General features: G+C 35.8%; 2 protein-coding genes, 1 long non-coding RNA gene and 1 pseudogene across 3 annotated transcripts; 1 reads left to right on the top strand and 3 right to left on the bottom strand.

Moving 5' to 3' along the window:
* Positions 1 to 629: 629 nt before the first annotated feature.
* On the bottom strand, positions 630 to 3955 carry LOC109181201 (annotated as a pseudogene).
* A 4347-nt stretch (positions 3956 to 8302) lies between these two features.
* On the bottom strand, positions 8303 to 9572 carry LOC109181360. Its single transcript, XR_002054180.1, has 2 exons — positions 9323 to 9572; positions 8303 to 8960 (listed from the first exon to the last, which is right to left on the bottom strand). It is a non-coding gene; the product is annotated as an uncharacterized LOC109181360 (long non-coding RNA).
* Positions 9573 to 11023: 1451 nt separating this feature from the next.
* Positions 11024 to 12213, bottom strand: LOC109181200 (fructose-1,6-bisphosphatase, chloroplastic; the record flags this gene model as incomplete). The annotated part of the gene is made up of 3 exons (XM_019330950.1): positions 11024 to 11228; positions 11325 to 11831; positions 11980 to 12213. Coding segments are annotated over 3 exons (813 nt in total), but the record flags the coding sequence as incomplete, so codon positions are not given.
* Positions 12214 to 14595: 2382 nt separating this feature from the next.
* LOC109182318 (laccase-7-like) lies at positions 14596 to 17515 on the top strand. The gene is made up of 6 exons (XM_019332459.1): positions 14596 to 14691; positions 14894 to 15048; positions 15259 to 15503; positions 15668 to 15796; positions 15939 to 16925; positions 17085 to 17515. Exons 1-6 carry the CDS (start codon positions 14596 to 14598, stop codon positions 17213 to 17215), a joined length of 1743 nt encoding a protein of 580 aa, XP_019188004.1. The 3' UTR covers positions 17216 to 17515.
* The last annotated feature ends 247 nt before the right edge of the window (positions 17516 to 17762 follow it).

The raw sequence follows: 17762 nt of genomic DNA, 5'->3' as shown, positions 1-17762 counted from the left end.
TTTTATTGGGTATACCTTTTTTTTTTTTTTTGGGTACCTAGAGTTTTTACGGTTGGACAAAGTGACTAATCTCTTCGCTGACAGTTGGTCTGGAGATTTAAAACTGCTCCATTCTCATTGTTGAATTGTAAGCACATCTTTTGGGTGGGATAACTGATCTGAAAATTTAAGACTGCTCAATTTCTAAAATCAAAAATCAAACCCTTGACCTTTGGTTAAGAATGAATAAGTCCCTTCTATTTAACCACACCCTCCGGGCTCCAAATTGTCATGACATTATATGAAAGTTGGTAATGATGCAAGTAATAGTAAATAAATTTCAAACCAATCAAATGATTATGAAAGTTGGTAATGATGCAAATAATAGTAAACAAATTATATTAAAACTCGATTCATTCAACCCTTCCAATGGATATAGACATCAACGATATAAACATTTTAAATTTAATCCAAATCTGACATAGTGAGAATATTTTTAAAATAAAATATTAAACTTAATCCAACTCTGACATAGTGAGAATATTTTTAAAATAAAATAACTGAACCTATTTAATATTTTTAAAAACCAAAACACAACAGAAAAAAAAAAATAAAATAAAATAAAATAAACCAGAGCTAATTCAGCCCTAGGCATTAGAAATTTATGACTTTTATTGATTGGACTGAAATTGTCACTATAAGGAACCAATGCAATATTTTAGAAAGCTAAGAAACCAGTTGAGTAAAGAGTAAAGAGCCCAAGCAAATTAAAGTACATATATAGCTCACGTAGAGATGAGAAGGTGAATAGATTACAAATTGACAGACTATTTTTTTTTTTTTTTCCATATGCACAACTATACAGTAGCAGCATGTGCGGCAGTATGTTTGCAGCCTCGCAAACCAGCTGCCACCGTGCCCTGGCAAAAGGAAACCAGACTTATCTCCCACGTAGATATCTGCCACACAAAAATGTGTTACTTAAAGAAGAAAGTGATGCACATATACACCTTCAAGTATAAAAATACTTCCTCTATGAACAACTCTTTATATGTAGGGGTGGCAATTTAGCCCAAATACTTAAACTTCCACTATGAACAACGCTTAACCACAGAATTCTTTGACTATTTCGTTGTCATATCCTACTTAAAACCAATTAGTGATAAATAGGTGGGACATTAACCATATAATCACATCCCTCATGGTAAGCCACAGTGCAACGTCTTGAATCGGGCAGAGGCTGAACTCGACCAAAATGGTAGTTTGGTAAGCCAAATTCAAAGCTTCAAATGTCAGATTTCATTGCTTAGCACTAAAAAGTGTTTACCCTAACCAAAATTACTCAAAGGGAACAGTTTATTAACTAAATTGAAAAATTCCACCAACCTAAATATGCTGTCACATGTGACCATAATGGACAACACTCACTTGTGGATCCTCTTGCATTTGAACCAAAACTTGGAAATATGGACAGCAGCCTCTTAGCATCTGACACAACTTTTAGAATTCTTTTACCTGCTTGTACCATAAAAATCGAATTAAGATAAATATCAATTTTTAAAGAAAGAAAATAGTGAGATGAATTGACTGCATAATCCAACTTAAACAACATAACTCTATTAGAACATTTCTATGACAATGATTGAAGCTAAAGCATGAAAAAGGCACCAACAGATGTTTGACGGAGCACCTTGGAACTTCGATCAAGGCCATGAGAAGCCACCTAGAATAACAAAATGAGAGAATGTTAGCATGCAGCAAGACGAGAATTACTTTTAAGTAACAGTTACAGCAAAGCTTGTGGATGCATTCTTAAGATTTGATGGGCATAAAACTCTACAAATACAGAAAAAAATGTTGTATTCATTGTAATATTTTTAAGCGAACTAGTCAAACTAATTCAGGGGAAGAAGAAAGATGAAAAATGAGCTCATCAGTCATCATATGTACTGAGAAACAAAAACCAAATATTTAACATATTCTTGGAAATACTATGTCAAATTTTATATTTTTCTTGAAAAAGATATATCCTTGCAATTCTCAAGATCTTGGGCATTTTCTCTGTTTGTTCAACCTTTTCAGTCTCTATTACAATTTTTTCTTTCAAGTAAAATCCATCTCAATTACAAATAATTATACCACCAAACTGCATGCAAATAAAAACTGTCAAAAGCAACAAGGGTAATATAGTGCTTCTAAATACCATATGCATCAGAGCTGCATAGCGTTCCTCATTCAGATACAATGGCTTCCCTCTATGCATCTCAATGTCCTAGAAATTGTTGGAAAAGAAAAAAAAGTGAGAACAGCATTGATTGGGAATGTAACTTCAAGTTAAAACGTAAAATCAAGATGCACTATCAGGGATAGCTATTGATAAAATAACCAGATTACCTCTTCACCAAATGCATCCAAGTAAGGTGAATGCCACAGTGCTTGACGAGCAGACCTTTGAAGCAAGATTGTGGTTTTCTACAATGACAACAAGAAGTGCGCTCGTTCGTTTTTTTTTTTTTTTTTTTTTTTTTGGTAACGATAAAGCAAAGATGACAATATGCAACAAATAGAGAGCTGTGTGAAAAGAAAAATCCTAAAACTTACTCGAATTAACAACACCACAGGCCAGTGCATGAGCTTGGCAACTGTTTTGCCTTGAGATTAGAACAAACTGCATCAATGATCCTTCAAGAGCATAGAAATTAAAAGTAACATGCAGAAAATGTGTCCAAACCTGCAGGATGGCGAGCACAGTTTACCACAGAGCAGGCATAATGCAGGTTCCTCAGGAACACTCCCACAGTCGGTGCATTGCTGCTTAATATACCTTTAAAAAAACCGGCAAAACCAGTTGGATCTTTGAAAGAAAATGGATAAATAATTTATGAAATTTAAAGAAACTAACCTTTGCAACAAATCCTGATAAAGATGAGGCAAAACCATTAATCTGAATGGGACAGCAGGGGTGGAATACAGAACACACTGTTTATTACAATCTTGAAACTCCTTGGAAAGACAACGGAACCATCCTGGAACTACACCATAAAAATTCATCATTAAGAACAATACCAAGTGGGGGAATTTTAAATATCTTCTCCAGTTTTCCTATTTCTAAGAGATCCTCTGCAGAATCCTCAGCACTTTGCATCATCTCATCTGTTGATTTTGATAATCCATCTGACATGCAAGACCCTTCACTAAATGGAACCAAGGTTGAAGAATGAATTAATTTCCACAGTAGTGCACATCGTCGCAAATAAGGAAAGCTCAGGCTACGAATTGCCTCTGTGATATCACAAGATGTTTTGATATGGTTAGAATCAAAATAACCACCAGTAGCTCTAAAGTCTCCCATAACTTTGTAGACATCTATAACCAGACCATCATAATGCTCTAATTCACTCAAATTGCATTCTTGCTTTTTGCAGTATGTTGCTATCCCCTGCAACCAAAAGAAAATATTAACATTGATATAAGGTTCAAATCTAGACTTAGTTATCAAAGTTCAGATAAATGAAAATTTCAAACCTGAATTATGGTTATGGCATAAAAGAGATGAACAAGAGACAAAAAGGTCTCCTCGCATGAAAGAAAAGGACAAGGAAGACAATAAATTATCCACATTAGTGATGAAAAAGCATGATGGGCAAGAATAGGATCAGAAACTCGGTTCCAAAACTGCACATCGATCAGGAAGTTTCAAGATTTCTTGCATATTACCTGTAAAGCATATCACCAAAACTTATTTTAGCAAATCGCTCATAAACAACAGGATGAATTTGAAAAACAATTAAGAGTAACCAGCACAGGAGCCATACCACTGCATCTATTGCTTGGGTTTTCACCTATAAAAATGCTTGAGCATATAGATACTGCTAAAAGCTGGATGCCTCTTAATCTTATAAGGACATCAAGTGAGTTCTTTGTTCTTGTCCTATTTACAGTACTAAGCAGCAAAGACAATATAAAACCATTTGAAGACTTGAGTTGTTTATACAGCGAACCAAGGGTGCAGTTTGATGCCAATGAAGTCTTTCTGGATCGAGCAGCAACTTGTGTTGACATGAGGGAGTACTTAAGTGTGTCATACAAAATTAATGAAAGTACACTGGAAACAGATTCAAGATTTGATCTTGACCTTCCATATTCTTGCATTGGAAGAGCAGAGCTCTCAGCAATATCAGCCACACTTTGCAGGAGGGACAGGGCTTCCTTAACATGCAGTGCAGTTGCTACTCTATTCGATGAGGCTAAACAGCCATTGGAATCTAATATGAATCAAGTGGTGGTGCTATTTTTACATCTTTGGGCAGTCTCGTAAGGACTGAATTTGCAAGCCCACGACAAACAGGACAGAGGAACTCTCCCTGATACCACACGGGATGTTAAATCATTAAGTTTAAACAAAGTAACAGTCTGAAGAGAAGTCTGTACCTGATCCAGATCAACTATATGACCACCTTCAAAAACAATTCTTCTTGTATATCTGACTGTATAGCAGTGAAAAAAATATTTTTAGGAGATGGAGAAAAAATGGTAAACGTAAAGTTCCAATGCATTCCTTGATGAGGAAATTTACCTTTCTTTTCTTTAAGTGATTGTAAATAGCGATCTAGACACCCTTGATGCACTGCATGCATGCCCACAGGATGATCTGAGGGACCAAAACCATCATATGCAGTAACCTGCTTCCTAGGCTCCGACACTGACTGACTTATATTCATTTCCTGATCCAGAAGGATTATCCGGTGTTTCTCTAGCAAGAGCAGCAATGTATTTCCCTTGCAGACCACACTGTCCTGTTCAGATGGAGGTTTTCTCTTGCTCCATATAACTTCTAAACGTGGTGCATTCTTTCCTGAATCAATGAGTACATGTACTCATCAAATGACTGGAAGAGAGAATTGAAGTTTCCATTTTCTCCACTGCAATGTTTGGTGTGCAAGGAAGTTGAATGTTCTTCACAGAGGGAAAATGGGACTTGATAAATTCCATAAACCTTTCTACTTCTCTAGGTTGCCCTTCTGAACCAAAAGCATTGACTGCATCTTGAATTAATGGAATTATCTCAACTGCTTGAGATATTGCTCCTGGGAGAAGAAACAACTGTTTTTGCGACAGTGGACATAATAAGAATCAGCATTTGTATAATAAGAATCGGCATTTCTTGCACCAAAGTTGATTCATACCTGAAAATTATTATCAAAACAATACGAAATTCATAACATTATCCTACTAATAGTAGTAGTACTGTAGTAGTAGCAACAACGACAATAACAATGAATGAAAAGAAGTTAGTAGATGAGAAGTAGAACTGGTCACAGACCAATGGTGCCTGATCAAATGAAATGACTATATCATAGGTTAAGAATAAAAACTTCTAATGCCTTCTAGATTGTCCTAGTTGTGAACGAACAGCCAAAACCTGAAACTTGGAATTCAGGCAAAACATGAAATTTGGAATTTGTTGTTGACAGACTAAAATATACAGCATATATAGAACGATTAGAATCAAAGCAGGAGCTAAGACATCCACTATAAGAACAATAAATTAACCTAAAGAAATGGTATAATGTGTGTGTGTGTCAACACGAAATCCACATATTGTCCTCCAGCTAGCTCTTTTAGCCCATAACAGGGCCGTTTGGTTGGAAGGGATTACAATTTCATTCCTACCTAATTCCCACATAATTCCGAGGGCAAGCAAATTCATTCGTTTGGTTGGAGGGAATTTTAATTCCGCATTCCAAGGAATTAGAATCCCATGCCCCCCTTGGTATTTCAATTCAATAGATTTTAGGAAGAAAAAAAATAACTTTGAGACAAAATTACCCCCTTTTTTTTAACCTAAAATTAATGTTTGACATCTCTCTTTCGATTATTATTATTATTATTATTATTATTATCATTATCATTATTATTAGTAATATTAATATTAATAAGTATGGGCATTTTGGACTTTATACTACTTATTTCCTTTCAATTCCCATGTATACCAAACATTGGAATTGAAATTCCTAGTAACTCTATTCCTGCAAACCAAACACTGGAATTTAAATTACCACTTTATTACCACATTATTCCTCTCCCATGGAATTGCAATTCTTTTCCACCTAATTCCCTCCCGTAAGAATCTAAATACATATATAACTTACCCCACATTTTCAGCATAAATGCTCATTCTTCATTGAAGTAAAGAATTTTAACTGCAAATGCTCAAAGAGCATCTTTAGTCTAATGTACACACAAATACCCCGTGTCCCCGTGACACCACTTCTAATAGTTACATAGACAATTAGACATTTTCAGAAATTCTCATTTCAACAATCCACTGATACTCTGCCACGCCTCTCCTATACACTACAGCTTCATCAGAGTATCACCAAGTATGTAAATCTGAACCCTTGAAGGTACATCTCTAAACTAATTCACACAAGATACCTAGGAAAGACATCACATATGTGGACCTGTACAATAAATTTTCAAATTCCTTCATGACTTCCATTTCAGTCAGTCTGGATGATCAGATACATTCTGCAGACACATTCTCAACTAGTTTTATATCAAAAGCAACTAAAGTTGAGAGGGAAAATAGAGTAGAAGGTTGGGATACATTAAGAGACAGACCTAACTTCGTTAGAGATATGTATTAATTGCCAAAGGGAAAGGAGTGTACATCAGATATTATATAAAACAAATAAAAACATTACAAACTCCCAACAGAAACACATCTTAGATGCAGGCTAAGTAGTTATATATTGCTGGAGAAATTTCAGTGATAGAAAAGTGAACATGACATTTAGACTAGGCTAAGGAAAAACAATTAACAAATGCATAATTAAGAAACAGAAGAGAAGAAATGTATTACGTACTCACTAGACTGATCAAAATTTAATAAAAGGTAATTTGATAACTCAAAACGTTCCAAGACTCTCTTGACAAAAAGATCAGCGGGAGCCAGGGCAGCACAGCACTGAAGCATAAAGAGATCCTGCAAAATCAGAAGCAAGGAAAGCAATAAGGCTATGTAAGTAATCCTCATATGAACAATCCAAGAGAAATTATATCTAATTCTTCATGCATGCAAACATATTAAGTATCAAATAAAGAACTCACATACCATCGAACTGAACGATACCATTCATAGGATAATATGGCAGCATCACCATTCTTACGCCACATTCCAGGATGCACCTGAGCACAGAACACCCTAATCCGAAGAGGATGCTCCATAACAAAAGCAGAGAATCCATGTGGAGCTATTTGAATTGTCACACTACTAACAGAGCTTTCCTGTGATAACCGTCCAACTTTTGCATGCCTCTGCCTATCTTGCTCTTCAAAATCTGGTATACATGAGTTCACCAAATCATCCTCTTCAGTCTCATCTGCACCACCCACTAATAGAGAATGAATGTTTGCAATTGAATGACCCAACACAAAGGGTAAATGCATATTTTCATTTTCTACTTCCACATGAATTCCAATTTCTCTCTTCTGGGGGTTCATTCCTTGCACAAAAGACAACAGTCTCATCCATGTTCGTAGTATATCTCGCCTATCACCACTCACATATCTCGGCACAACACAATGACTCATAACAAATCGGATATCTTCAACCACACGAAGAGTAGTCTCATACAAACGTTCCCATTTTGCAACCTGCAAATAAAGGATAAGGTCAAACTAACTTTAATCTGTAAAAGCACATACAAAAGGTGAGTTCAACATAAATTGATAAGATAAACACAAATTGCATGGACACTGAAGAAACAGTATGAAGATATGAACAGCACCCTCTATTAGTCCTTACAATTTCAACTAGTGATATATGGTACTTGGAACTTTTCCCACCAACCTTCGACTAAAGTTAAATTCCTTGCTGGGCATTAGGGTATGATGTAACAAGGAAAACTCATTCAATATCTGTAATGATAGAAACCAATTCAGGTGGCTCCAGTGCAATTTAGGAATCATTCAAAAGCCAAGGAGACCGAGGAATAATTTTGGCATAAAACTATATGCATTTATTGTTGTTTATCACTATTTGATCATGTATAGAGTTACTAAAGATAAGTTTCACCATTTGAGTACACAACAAAGGAAAAGTTAAGCACCTATACTACTCCCTCTCTGCTAAAAATTGCTAATACCTATTCCCTAGAAATTCAACAATATCTTATCAGCCTTCTAGCTGCATAGCCACCATAGGTTTATTTGATATGCCAAGTGTAAGTGACTGAAACTTCATTCCTCATACACAACAAGAAGGAATCTAGATATCATTCCTTTATACATGACATGGGATTATAAATATACCAAACAATGTCAAATAAAACATTTGATATCATAGGTATTAACAGGACGAAATAGATCAACTACAGTTCTAAACACCAGTCCTGCTAGAGCCCATTGAATAACTACTCAATTTAAATCAATCCAAATGGGTACCAAACATTGTTTTTTTTAGTAAGTTGCTATATATGCATTTCTCGTCCAATGAATCTTAGTTAAAATGGATCTCTATTACAAGCCATCAGGCATTCCTGCTCTATGCTCTATGCTCTATTAGAATTTACAAGCCATTTTATCTCAGCCACCTCAGCAACCTCAGCAAATTGACATTCCTGCTGTATGCTCTATGCTCTATTAGAATTTAGAAGCCATTTTATCTCAGCCACCTCAGCAACCTCAGCAAATGACATTCCTGCTCTATGCTCTATTAGAATTTACAATTGATGATCCTCTCCACCTCAGCAGCCTCAGCACAGGGGTTGGGCACGTCAGCAGGGGATTGGCCAGGACGATCAGCAGGATGACGAGGGTTCCCATGAAGACGGCGACACCTATCCAGTTGAATATTCAACTCTTTCAAAGAATGAGCATGTATAGGGTGCCAGCACCACATACATGTAATCTCAAAATGCCTCTGCCTCTGAATCAGCTTTATGGACCTCCCTATGTTCTCCATCCTGGGCCCCATTCTGGAGCAAAAAGATATGATTATTCAAAACATTGATACTGAATAACCATATAAAATGCCTAACTGTACAAATAACATAAAAATACTTTTAATAAAGTAAACATTTAAAATTTATTTGTAGTAATTCTTTAAATATTAGACAGTAAAACAGTAAACAATATTTCAAATATATATGTCTATGTATATTAATTAGTAAGTGCAGTAAACTCTTCTCATCCTGAAAAATAATAATACATAAAAAAAAAACTTTCTAAATTTTAGAAAATCAGTAAGACATGCTAAACTAAATATTACCAAAAAAAATATTCAATGTTCAAACTCTTCAAATATTGCAAATAATAATAATAAACAGATAAAGGTTACCTTTCCTCAAATTACCCAAAAAAAAAAAATAAAGAATGGTTATGTAGACCAAAGAAAATCTTATATCACAACAAATCACCCAAGAATCGTTCATGTAGACCCAAAACAATCTGAGAGATTAAAGATTTTTTTAATGACTAAAGAGTAAAGAGGATGCGAAGCTTGCAGAGAGTGAGAGAGGCAAGATGCAGAGGGTGAGAGTTGAAAGTTGAAAGGGTGAGAGGCGAGAGGTTGAGAGGATGAGAGGGAGAGCGGCTGAAATGAATGAGGGTAAAGATTAAAACCCTAGCATTTTTTTTATATATTAAGTAAGCGGTGACGGAAAGACGTGAAAGAGAAAAAGAAGAGCAAAGCTTTGGCTGTGTATGGAAACAATATTATTTGACTTGTTGACTAACCAAGATTACAGAAGCGTTTAAGTACATAAGGAATAAGACGGTTATAACTAACTCATAACTGATCTTTGGTGAGGCTGACATGGGATAATAAATATGTTTTGGTAAGCATGTTTTTTTATATATTAGCTCGGGTGGCATCCTATTTTTTTTGTTTGTTTTTGCTTTTTTTATTTAAAAAAAAAATCAACTATTTACATACTTGGATCCGGATATATTGACAGAGATATTTTTGACCCCATTGATATACCCCGGATCTTAAAAATACTAATATCACCAAGCAATTTTGATAATTGGCTAGGCCTATAGAGACTTAAAATACCTCCCAAATGGAAAACTTTCTTATGGAGAGCATTGAATGATATTCTTCCCACTACGGCAAATCTGATTATAAAGAGAGGACACAATGCATGCTTTGGTATTGTGTAATTATACTAAGTCCATTTGGAGCCAATCTCACCTTCCAATCCCCATCAACATCACAAATATTTTCTATAGTTGGTTTAGTGAACTATTAAATATTTTAGACACTAACCAAATTATCCACGCAGCTGCAATCCTATATTACATTTGGAGAACCAGAAATGGAGCGGTGTAGGATGCATGCCTACCACGTCCGTGAAGAGTGATTGCCGCAGCCGCTGCCGGAGTACATGCATGGGAGCAAGCACATCCCGCTCGGACTCCCATGCCGCTGCAACAGCCTGCTTTGCCGAGCGTACCGCACCAATCAGACATGACCGAAAGTACACTGCCATCACAGGAAGTTCATGCGCCATTAAAATGTTATTTCGATACCAGCTTTTCGCATCACACGGGAGCAGCCACTGCTGGAGCTGTGTTGTTAACTGGGGAAGGAGAATATGTCTCGGCCTTCCGTATACGTTTGCCATATTGTCAGTCCCCACTTATGGCCGAAGCGCACGCATGTAAGGAAGCCCTATCATAGTTATGGACTCGTGGAGATCACTCTATACAATTATTCACGGATTGTTTGACTTTACAACAATACCTCTCACACTCAGCGACCTCTCTTCGGTTGTATATTGGCTATGCCATAGATGCCTGCAGGGCAGGTATCGTTACGTTTAATTATTGTTCGGTTATTTACATTCCTAGATCAGAGAATTATTTAGCTCATACTTTAGCTTTATCTACTTCTAGTCAACCTGCTATTATGTATTGGGACTCTGTTCCGCCTCACACTATTTCGCAGTATTTTGAATAAATGCCATGACGGCTCCTTTCAAAAAAAAGAACTGCAGCACTTATAGAACATCTACAATCATTTTGCCTGACTCAGAAAAGATCAAAAGAATAATATTTTATTTTCAAGTGTTTACAATGCATTTTAAGTTGTAGATTCTGATATACATCTGAGAGTGGTCCAAAACAACACCATGGCTTCAATGTACTCATCTCTGCATTTCATTCTTGGATTAAGCTAGGTACTTCTCCAACTTATCAACTTCCTCCACACTTCCAATGTATAGAGGAACTCGCTGGTGTATCTGCAAATACAAATCACAGATTCAGTTTATATATATCACCAAATATAAGCTAAGAGTCATAATTTTTGCAGAGAGCCATCCATTCATTATATTCACCTCAACTGGTGTGATATCAAGAATTCTTTTATGGCCATCTGATCCTTTCCCACCGGCTTGCTCCACGATGAAGCTCATCGGGGCACACTCGTACAGAAGCCTTAGCTTCCCGTTCTTGCTCTTCTTGTCTCTTGGGTACCCATAAATGCCTCCATACAAAAGAGTCCTATGGAAGTCTCCCACCAAACTGCCAATGTACCTAGCAGAATAAGGCTTGCCACTAGGACCAGGGTCCTTAAGGTCATCAATGTACTTCTTCAACTTATCATCCCATAGCTGGTAGTTCCCTTCATTAAACGCGTATATCTTTCCCGCCTTTGGGATCTGAATGTTTTCTTGGGTAAGAACGAATTCGCCATACATAGGGTCCAAGGTGAAGGCGAAAACGCCTTTTCCCAAGGTGAGAACGAAGATCACAGAGCTCGAGTACATGCAATAGCCTGCTGCGAGGAGGTTATCCCCTGGCTGGCACACACTCACTACACATTTCTGTTTCCCTTGGTCAAGCTGCATTTTTTATCATAAACAAGTAAACAACCACTAAACCTTTGATTTCTCGAATTTCATTAGACTATAATGTTGTATTTACATATGGATTAGCAAGGAAAGAACACAAACTTTGTGAGTGTTTTAAAGATTATTATGCATATAGTACCTCAGCATCATCACCAATATCCGCCAGGCACTCATCATTCGGGCTGTAAATGCCAAAGATGGAGCCAGTAGACACAGCAGCATCAATGTTTGATGATCCATCAAGGGGGTCAAATACCACAATATAATTCCCAGAGTAACTCTCCTCTACTGCCACAGGCACATCCTCTTCCTCTGATGCTATGATCCCTGTCCTTCCACTTGACCTCAAACAATTAGAGAACACCTGATCATGATATCAATCACAATAACATTAATTTGTAAAAACCATGACATATTTTCTCAAGAAATGAACTCTATCTCAGTCCATTGGCAATAAATGCTATTATGGCAGGTTTTAATTAATGATCAATTTTTCATGGACCATAGTATCAACATCACTTGTCACCCCCAATAAATTAATATTTGACGCACCGCCGGTGTATAGATGCTATACACTGGCGGTGAATAAGGAGATGACACATCATTAAAGAATAAAATCAATGTTAATCGAGTCCTTTTTTGTAAAATATCTAAGACTTGTATTCTTTTAGAAAATTCTTTTATTTATAATTAACAAAATATATCTACTTTCCAAAACATATTTATTACTTAATTATTATATATTTAATTATCTAATTAGAAATAATGAAAACCATTCTAAACCTGTAAAACAATTCGCATACGTATCACTTATTATAATAATAATAATAATAATACATTTCTAAATATCATTCCTGTAAAATATAATAAATTTCTAAATATAATTATGATATATTTAATTAAAATCTAAATTAAATCAAGCTTACTTTTTATATTTCTCCAATATATAATGTCAACCTACATTATTACCATATTGAAAAATATAAAAAAAGATATTGTGTATAGATGTGCATGGTAATAATAATGAAAAAATATAACAGAAGTTATAACAGCAATAATATTTTTGTCCAAAAAGTTGTGTAGTACAACTCTTATAGCATAATGTATATATAAAAAAAATTAACAGAAAAAACGGACATAAATCTATGATATAACTTGAATTGAGGCTTATTATTCTTCCAAAAGGTTGAACCTTAATCCTAAGGGCAATTGAGACTTATTATGCTTCTAGATTTAGATACTTCAAGTTCATTAAATTTTGATATATGATTATTTTTTATATATTGCAACTTTATTTTTAATGCATGTATTGCATGTAAAAATGAACCTATAATATATTAAAATAATAAACATAAGCACTGTGCATATTTCAAACGGGCCAATATTGCTACCATGGCCCAAATCTCTATGGAGCTTGAAAACAATTGGGTTAGGAACATTTAGTCATCCCATACGTGATGGAGCGTTATGCTGTGCATCCGTATGCACCATGCATGATGCATATGGATGCAAAAACGACGTCGTTTTGGCGTCTAACTTTTAAAATAAAAATAATTCAGAATTCCATAACTACACATCCATAATTTCACTACACATTCATAATTTCATAACTATACATCCAGAATTGCATAACTACGCTTCCAGAATTGCATAACTAAACTTCTAGAATTGCATAACTACACATCCACAATTGCATAACTACACTTCCAGAATTGCATAACTATAATTCCAGAATTGCATAACTACACATCCATAACTTCATAATTACACATTCAGAATTGCATAACTATAATTCCATAATTGCATAACTACACATCCATAACTTCATAACTACACATTCAGAATTGCATAAATACACTTCCAGAATTTTATAACTAAAAAATCCAAAATGAATGAACTAAAAATGAATAACATAATGTTGTTGCTGGGAATCGAAACTAATTTTTTTTTTTTTTAAAAGTAGGACGCGTTTTTGCATCCGTATGCACCATGCAGGGTGCATACGGATGCACATCATAATTTGCCATACCTGATAGTCTGATACCAGTATACCACCAATATAAAATGTATTTAAAACAAAAAAAAAAAAAAAAAAAAAAAAACACTTTAATTGATCGGAGCTCATGCAAGTGGTTGTTTCATAAAATGTATTGAGCATTACCTCTTGAATGCTGTTTGGGTCAAATAAATATGGTAGAAATTAAATAATTGATTTCCCCAAACCTAGTAGGTATGACGACAATGATAGTATGTTAAAACTATAATGAGAAAACTACATACAAACTTACTAGTTATTTTTGTTTTTGGTTTTGAATGCGTAATATATAGTGTTGGAAAACTAGGGATATACACTTCAATCCATTCAAATTTTTAAAATAGGAATTGAAATGTAATCATATACGTAGAGGGAGTAGATCGATCCGATTTCAAACTTGCTGACACCCATATCATTTCCATGGCTTAACCAGGGCAGGTGACTTTTTTTTTTTTTTTTTTTTTTTTTGTTAAGAGATTAAAGGTCTGACTTCCATTATAATCCGAAAGCTATGGAATTTGTCAAGGAAATCCTTTTATATTAGCTTAATAAATCACGTAACGATACGTTGCTGTCTTGCTGATTGCATACTACCAACCACTATCCCATTAATGAAATCAGTAATATGCATGTTAAGAATTGCTGTCACTATATATATATATATATGTGTGTGTGTGTATGGATGTTTTCAGGATTGCAATGATCTTATCCACACAAAAAATGGCACAACATACATCCTTAACACTTCCATGCGTTTTACTTCTCAGTTTTGCTTTCTCGGTGGCTTTGGCTGATGTCGTCGAGCATTCATTTTACGTACGTAATTCTCTCCACTTTAATGGGTTATTTGTTTGAGTTAATCAACTATGAGCAACCTTTTTTACTTCATTATGGTTTTGTGCCATTTAATATTACAAAACAGGATTTATTTAGTACACAAAACTGTAGTTTCCTGGTCGTTTGCATCCTTTATTAGCTTTAATTTTCTAATGTTGTTGCATGTATGTATATGTTACAGGTTGAGACGAACACGACAGTGAACCGGCTGTGTAGTCAGCAAGTGATTACCGCTGTGAACGGAAGTCTTCCCGGTCCGACAATAGCCGTCCGAGAAGGAGACACCCTTGTTGTCCATGTTTTTAACCTTTCCCCCTACAATCTTTCCATTCACTGGTATTTTTTGTTAGTTTCATATGATAAAACTATAATTTATTACGTAATAATTAATAATTTCTAAAGTCAAACACAATTGCTAATTTCTTAGTCCTACTAATTAATTATAACTTACTATAAATTGCAAAATTTTACAACTTACACAATTTATGATATGATACTTTTTTAGAGGCAATAATGATATATGTTATTGTTAATTAATCCAAACAGGCATGGAATTTTTCAGTATTTAACTGGGTGGGCAGATGGGCCAGCATATGTGACACAGTGTCCAATACTCCCGGGGAATAGTTACACCTACAAGTTTACCATAACCGGCCAAGAAGGAACGTTATGGTGGCACGCTCATGTTTCCATGCTCCGATCCACTGTTTATGGTGCTCTCGTTATTTATCCTACACTTGGTCGTTCCTATCCATTTACAACACCAGATGATGAATTCACAATTCTCCTAGGTAAAATTTGTTAAAAATTCTTAGTGTGGTTTATTTCTTATAATTTGTGAAATTTACCTGACATATACATGCCTTCCGGTAATGATAACGAGTTTCTCTAATCACCCGAAATAAATAAAAAAAATTAAATTAAACGAATAATATATGGCTATTGCTGTGGACAGGGGAGTGGTGGAATAGCAACGTTATTGATGTTGATGAACAAGGGAAGCTTACAGGCGTAGGACCAAATATTTCCGATGCCTTCACCATTAATGGCCAACCAGGCGATCTTTACCCATGCTCTTCTGATTGTAAGCATCATATATATTAATTAAACACATAATATACGTACATGGATATATAATATATTCTTAATCCCTAAACATAGTTATAAATCTTTTTTTTTTCTAAATACATATTGGGTATAGCTAAAAAATATATATTATGTACCAGCTACATATAAAATGAACGTGGTCTCTGGCAAAACATATCTACTACGCATCATCAACGGGGCACTTGACAACCAGTTATTTTTCAAGATAGCCAACCACAAAATGGTAGTGGTCGCCGCCGACGCCGTCTACACAACCCCGTACGAAACCGACGTCGTACTTCTCGGCCCCGGCCAAACCACGGACGTCCTCATGCTCGCCGATCAGTCTCCGGGGGCGTACTACATGGCCGCCAGAGCCTACGCCAGTGCCAAGTCGGTGCCACCGCCGCCGTTCGACAACACCACCACCACCGGAATCATTACTTACGTCGGCGCGCAATCGTCGTCGACCCCGACCATGCCTGTCTTGCCGGGCTTTGACGACAAAGATACGGCCCAAAGATTCCACGGTAGTTTGACCGGGCTGGTTAATGGGCCGTTCTGGAGACCCGTCCCCGGCCCGGTGGATGAAAACATGTTCGTTACAGTTGGATTGGGCCTTCTCCCCTGTGCGAACCCGGGTAACCGTTCTTGTGTTATCCCGGGCGGGCTTTTGAGACTCACTGCATCTATGAACAACGAATCTTTCCGATTGCCGACCAAGTTGTCTATATTGGATGCTCATTTTAACGGCGTTGGTGGGATCTACACCGACGATTTTCCCGACCAGCCGCCGGTAACGTTCGACTATACGAATCAACAATTCTCCAACCTTAGTGTTCCAGCCAACATAGCGATTTCTATGAGCAAAGTTTCAACTAAGGTGAAGAGGTTGTCGTACAATTCCACGGTCCAAATAGTGCTTCAAAATACAGCATTGGTGGGAGTAGAAAGTCACCCTATACACTTGCACGGTTACAATTTCCACATTTTGGCTCAAGGCTTTGGGAACTATGATCCCGTTTCAGACTCGAGTAATTTTAACTTGTACAATCCTCAGGAACGTAATACCGTTGCCGTTCCAGCTGGCGGATGGGCTGTCATTAGATTTCAAGCTAACAATCCAGGTATACATGTACAATTTTTGTTGTGTAACATAATATTTATAGAGACTATTCAACAAATTTTACTTACGTAAGCTCAACAAGTTTTACTTGCGTAACGTAATGTTTATTAGATACGTGTTGGCTTATGATACTTTACTCATCATGTCATTTAATGTATAGGTGTATGGGTAATGCATTGCCATTTAGATATTCACCTGGAGTTTGGTTTGGCCACCGTTTTTGTTGTTGAGAATGGGCCAACACCGGAGACATCGTTGCCCCCACCGCCACAAGATCTTCCTCAATGTTGATAATTTTAGCAAAAAAATTGAAATGATGTGTTTTAAAAACTTTAATTTACTTGTCAATAAAAGTGCAATATTTATTAAAAATTTAGTAAAATTGCACGACAGTCCACACTGCAACACGTATAGTAGAATTGAATTTTCAAAAACTCGGTAACTATGCTTCTAGCTAGTATAGAATTACAATTTGGGTGGTCAATGAAAATGTCATATTTCATTACACGTATCACTGCATCAAATCCGTGTTGAATTTGTCAAATGCGTTGGGAGATTGACTTTGTTATTTTGGTATTTATTTTGAATTTGAATTTATTTTCTGAATAAATTTAAATGCAATGTTTTTACTCGAGTTATAAGATTCGTGATACGATTTATTTATAGAAATAAATATGAAAAACTACAAAATATATATAGAAAAGAAAATAATATATGACTACTGACAAACCCATATATTATTAAGGAATTACATAGGAAAATACTTGGTGTACTCCCATTTTAAATTTTCAATTTGTACTCCCTCTCACAAGCTTTTGATGTAGACATTTTTCTGTGA

The sequence above is a fragment of the Ipomoea nil genome, unplaced genomic scaffold (genome assembly GCF_001879475.1).
Source record: "Ipomoea nil cultivar Tokyo-kokei standard unplaced genomic scaffold, Asagao_1.1 scaffold1043, whole genome shotgun sequence".
Classification (NCBI taxonomy): Eukaryota; Viridiplantae; Streptophyta; class Magnoliopsida; order Solanales; family Convolvulaceae; genus Ipomoea; species Ipomoea nil.
The sequence above is the reverse complement of the archived record's forward strand: the minus strand, read 5'-3'. Positions and strand labels throughout refer to the sequence as shown.

Bases quoted from the DNA above. Each gene is read 5' to 3' on its own strand.
- LOC109182318 (XM_019332459.1), top strand. From the start codon at position 14,596: ATGGCACAACATACATCCTTAACACTTCCATGCGTTTTACTTCTCAGT. The intron at 15,504-15,667 runs GTAAAATTTGTT...TGCTGTGGACAG, and splicing joins TGAATTCACAATTCTCCTAG to GGGAGTGGTGGAATAGCAAC. The intron at 15,797-15,938 runs GTAAGCATCATA...ATTATGTACCAG, and splicing joins TTACCCATGCTCTTCTGATT to CTACATATAAAATGAACGTG.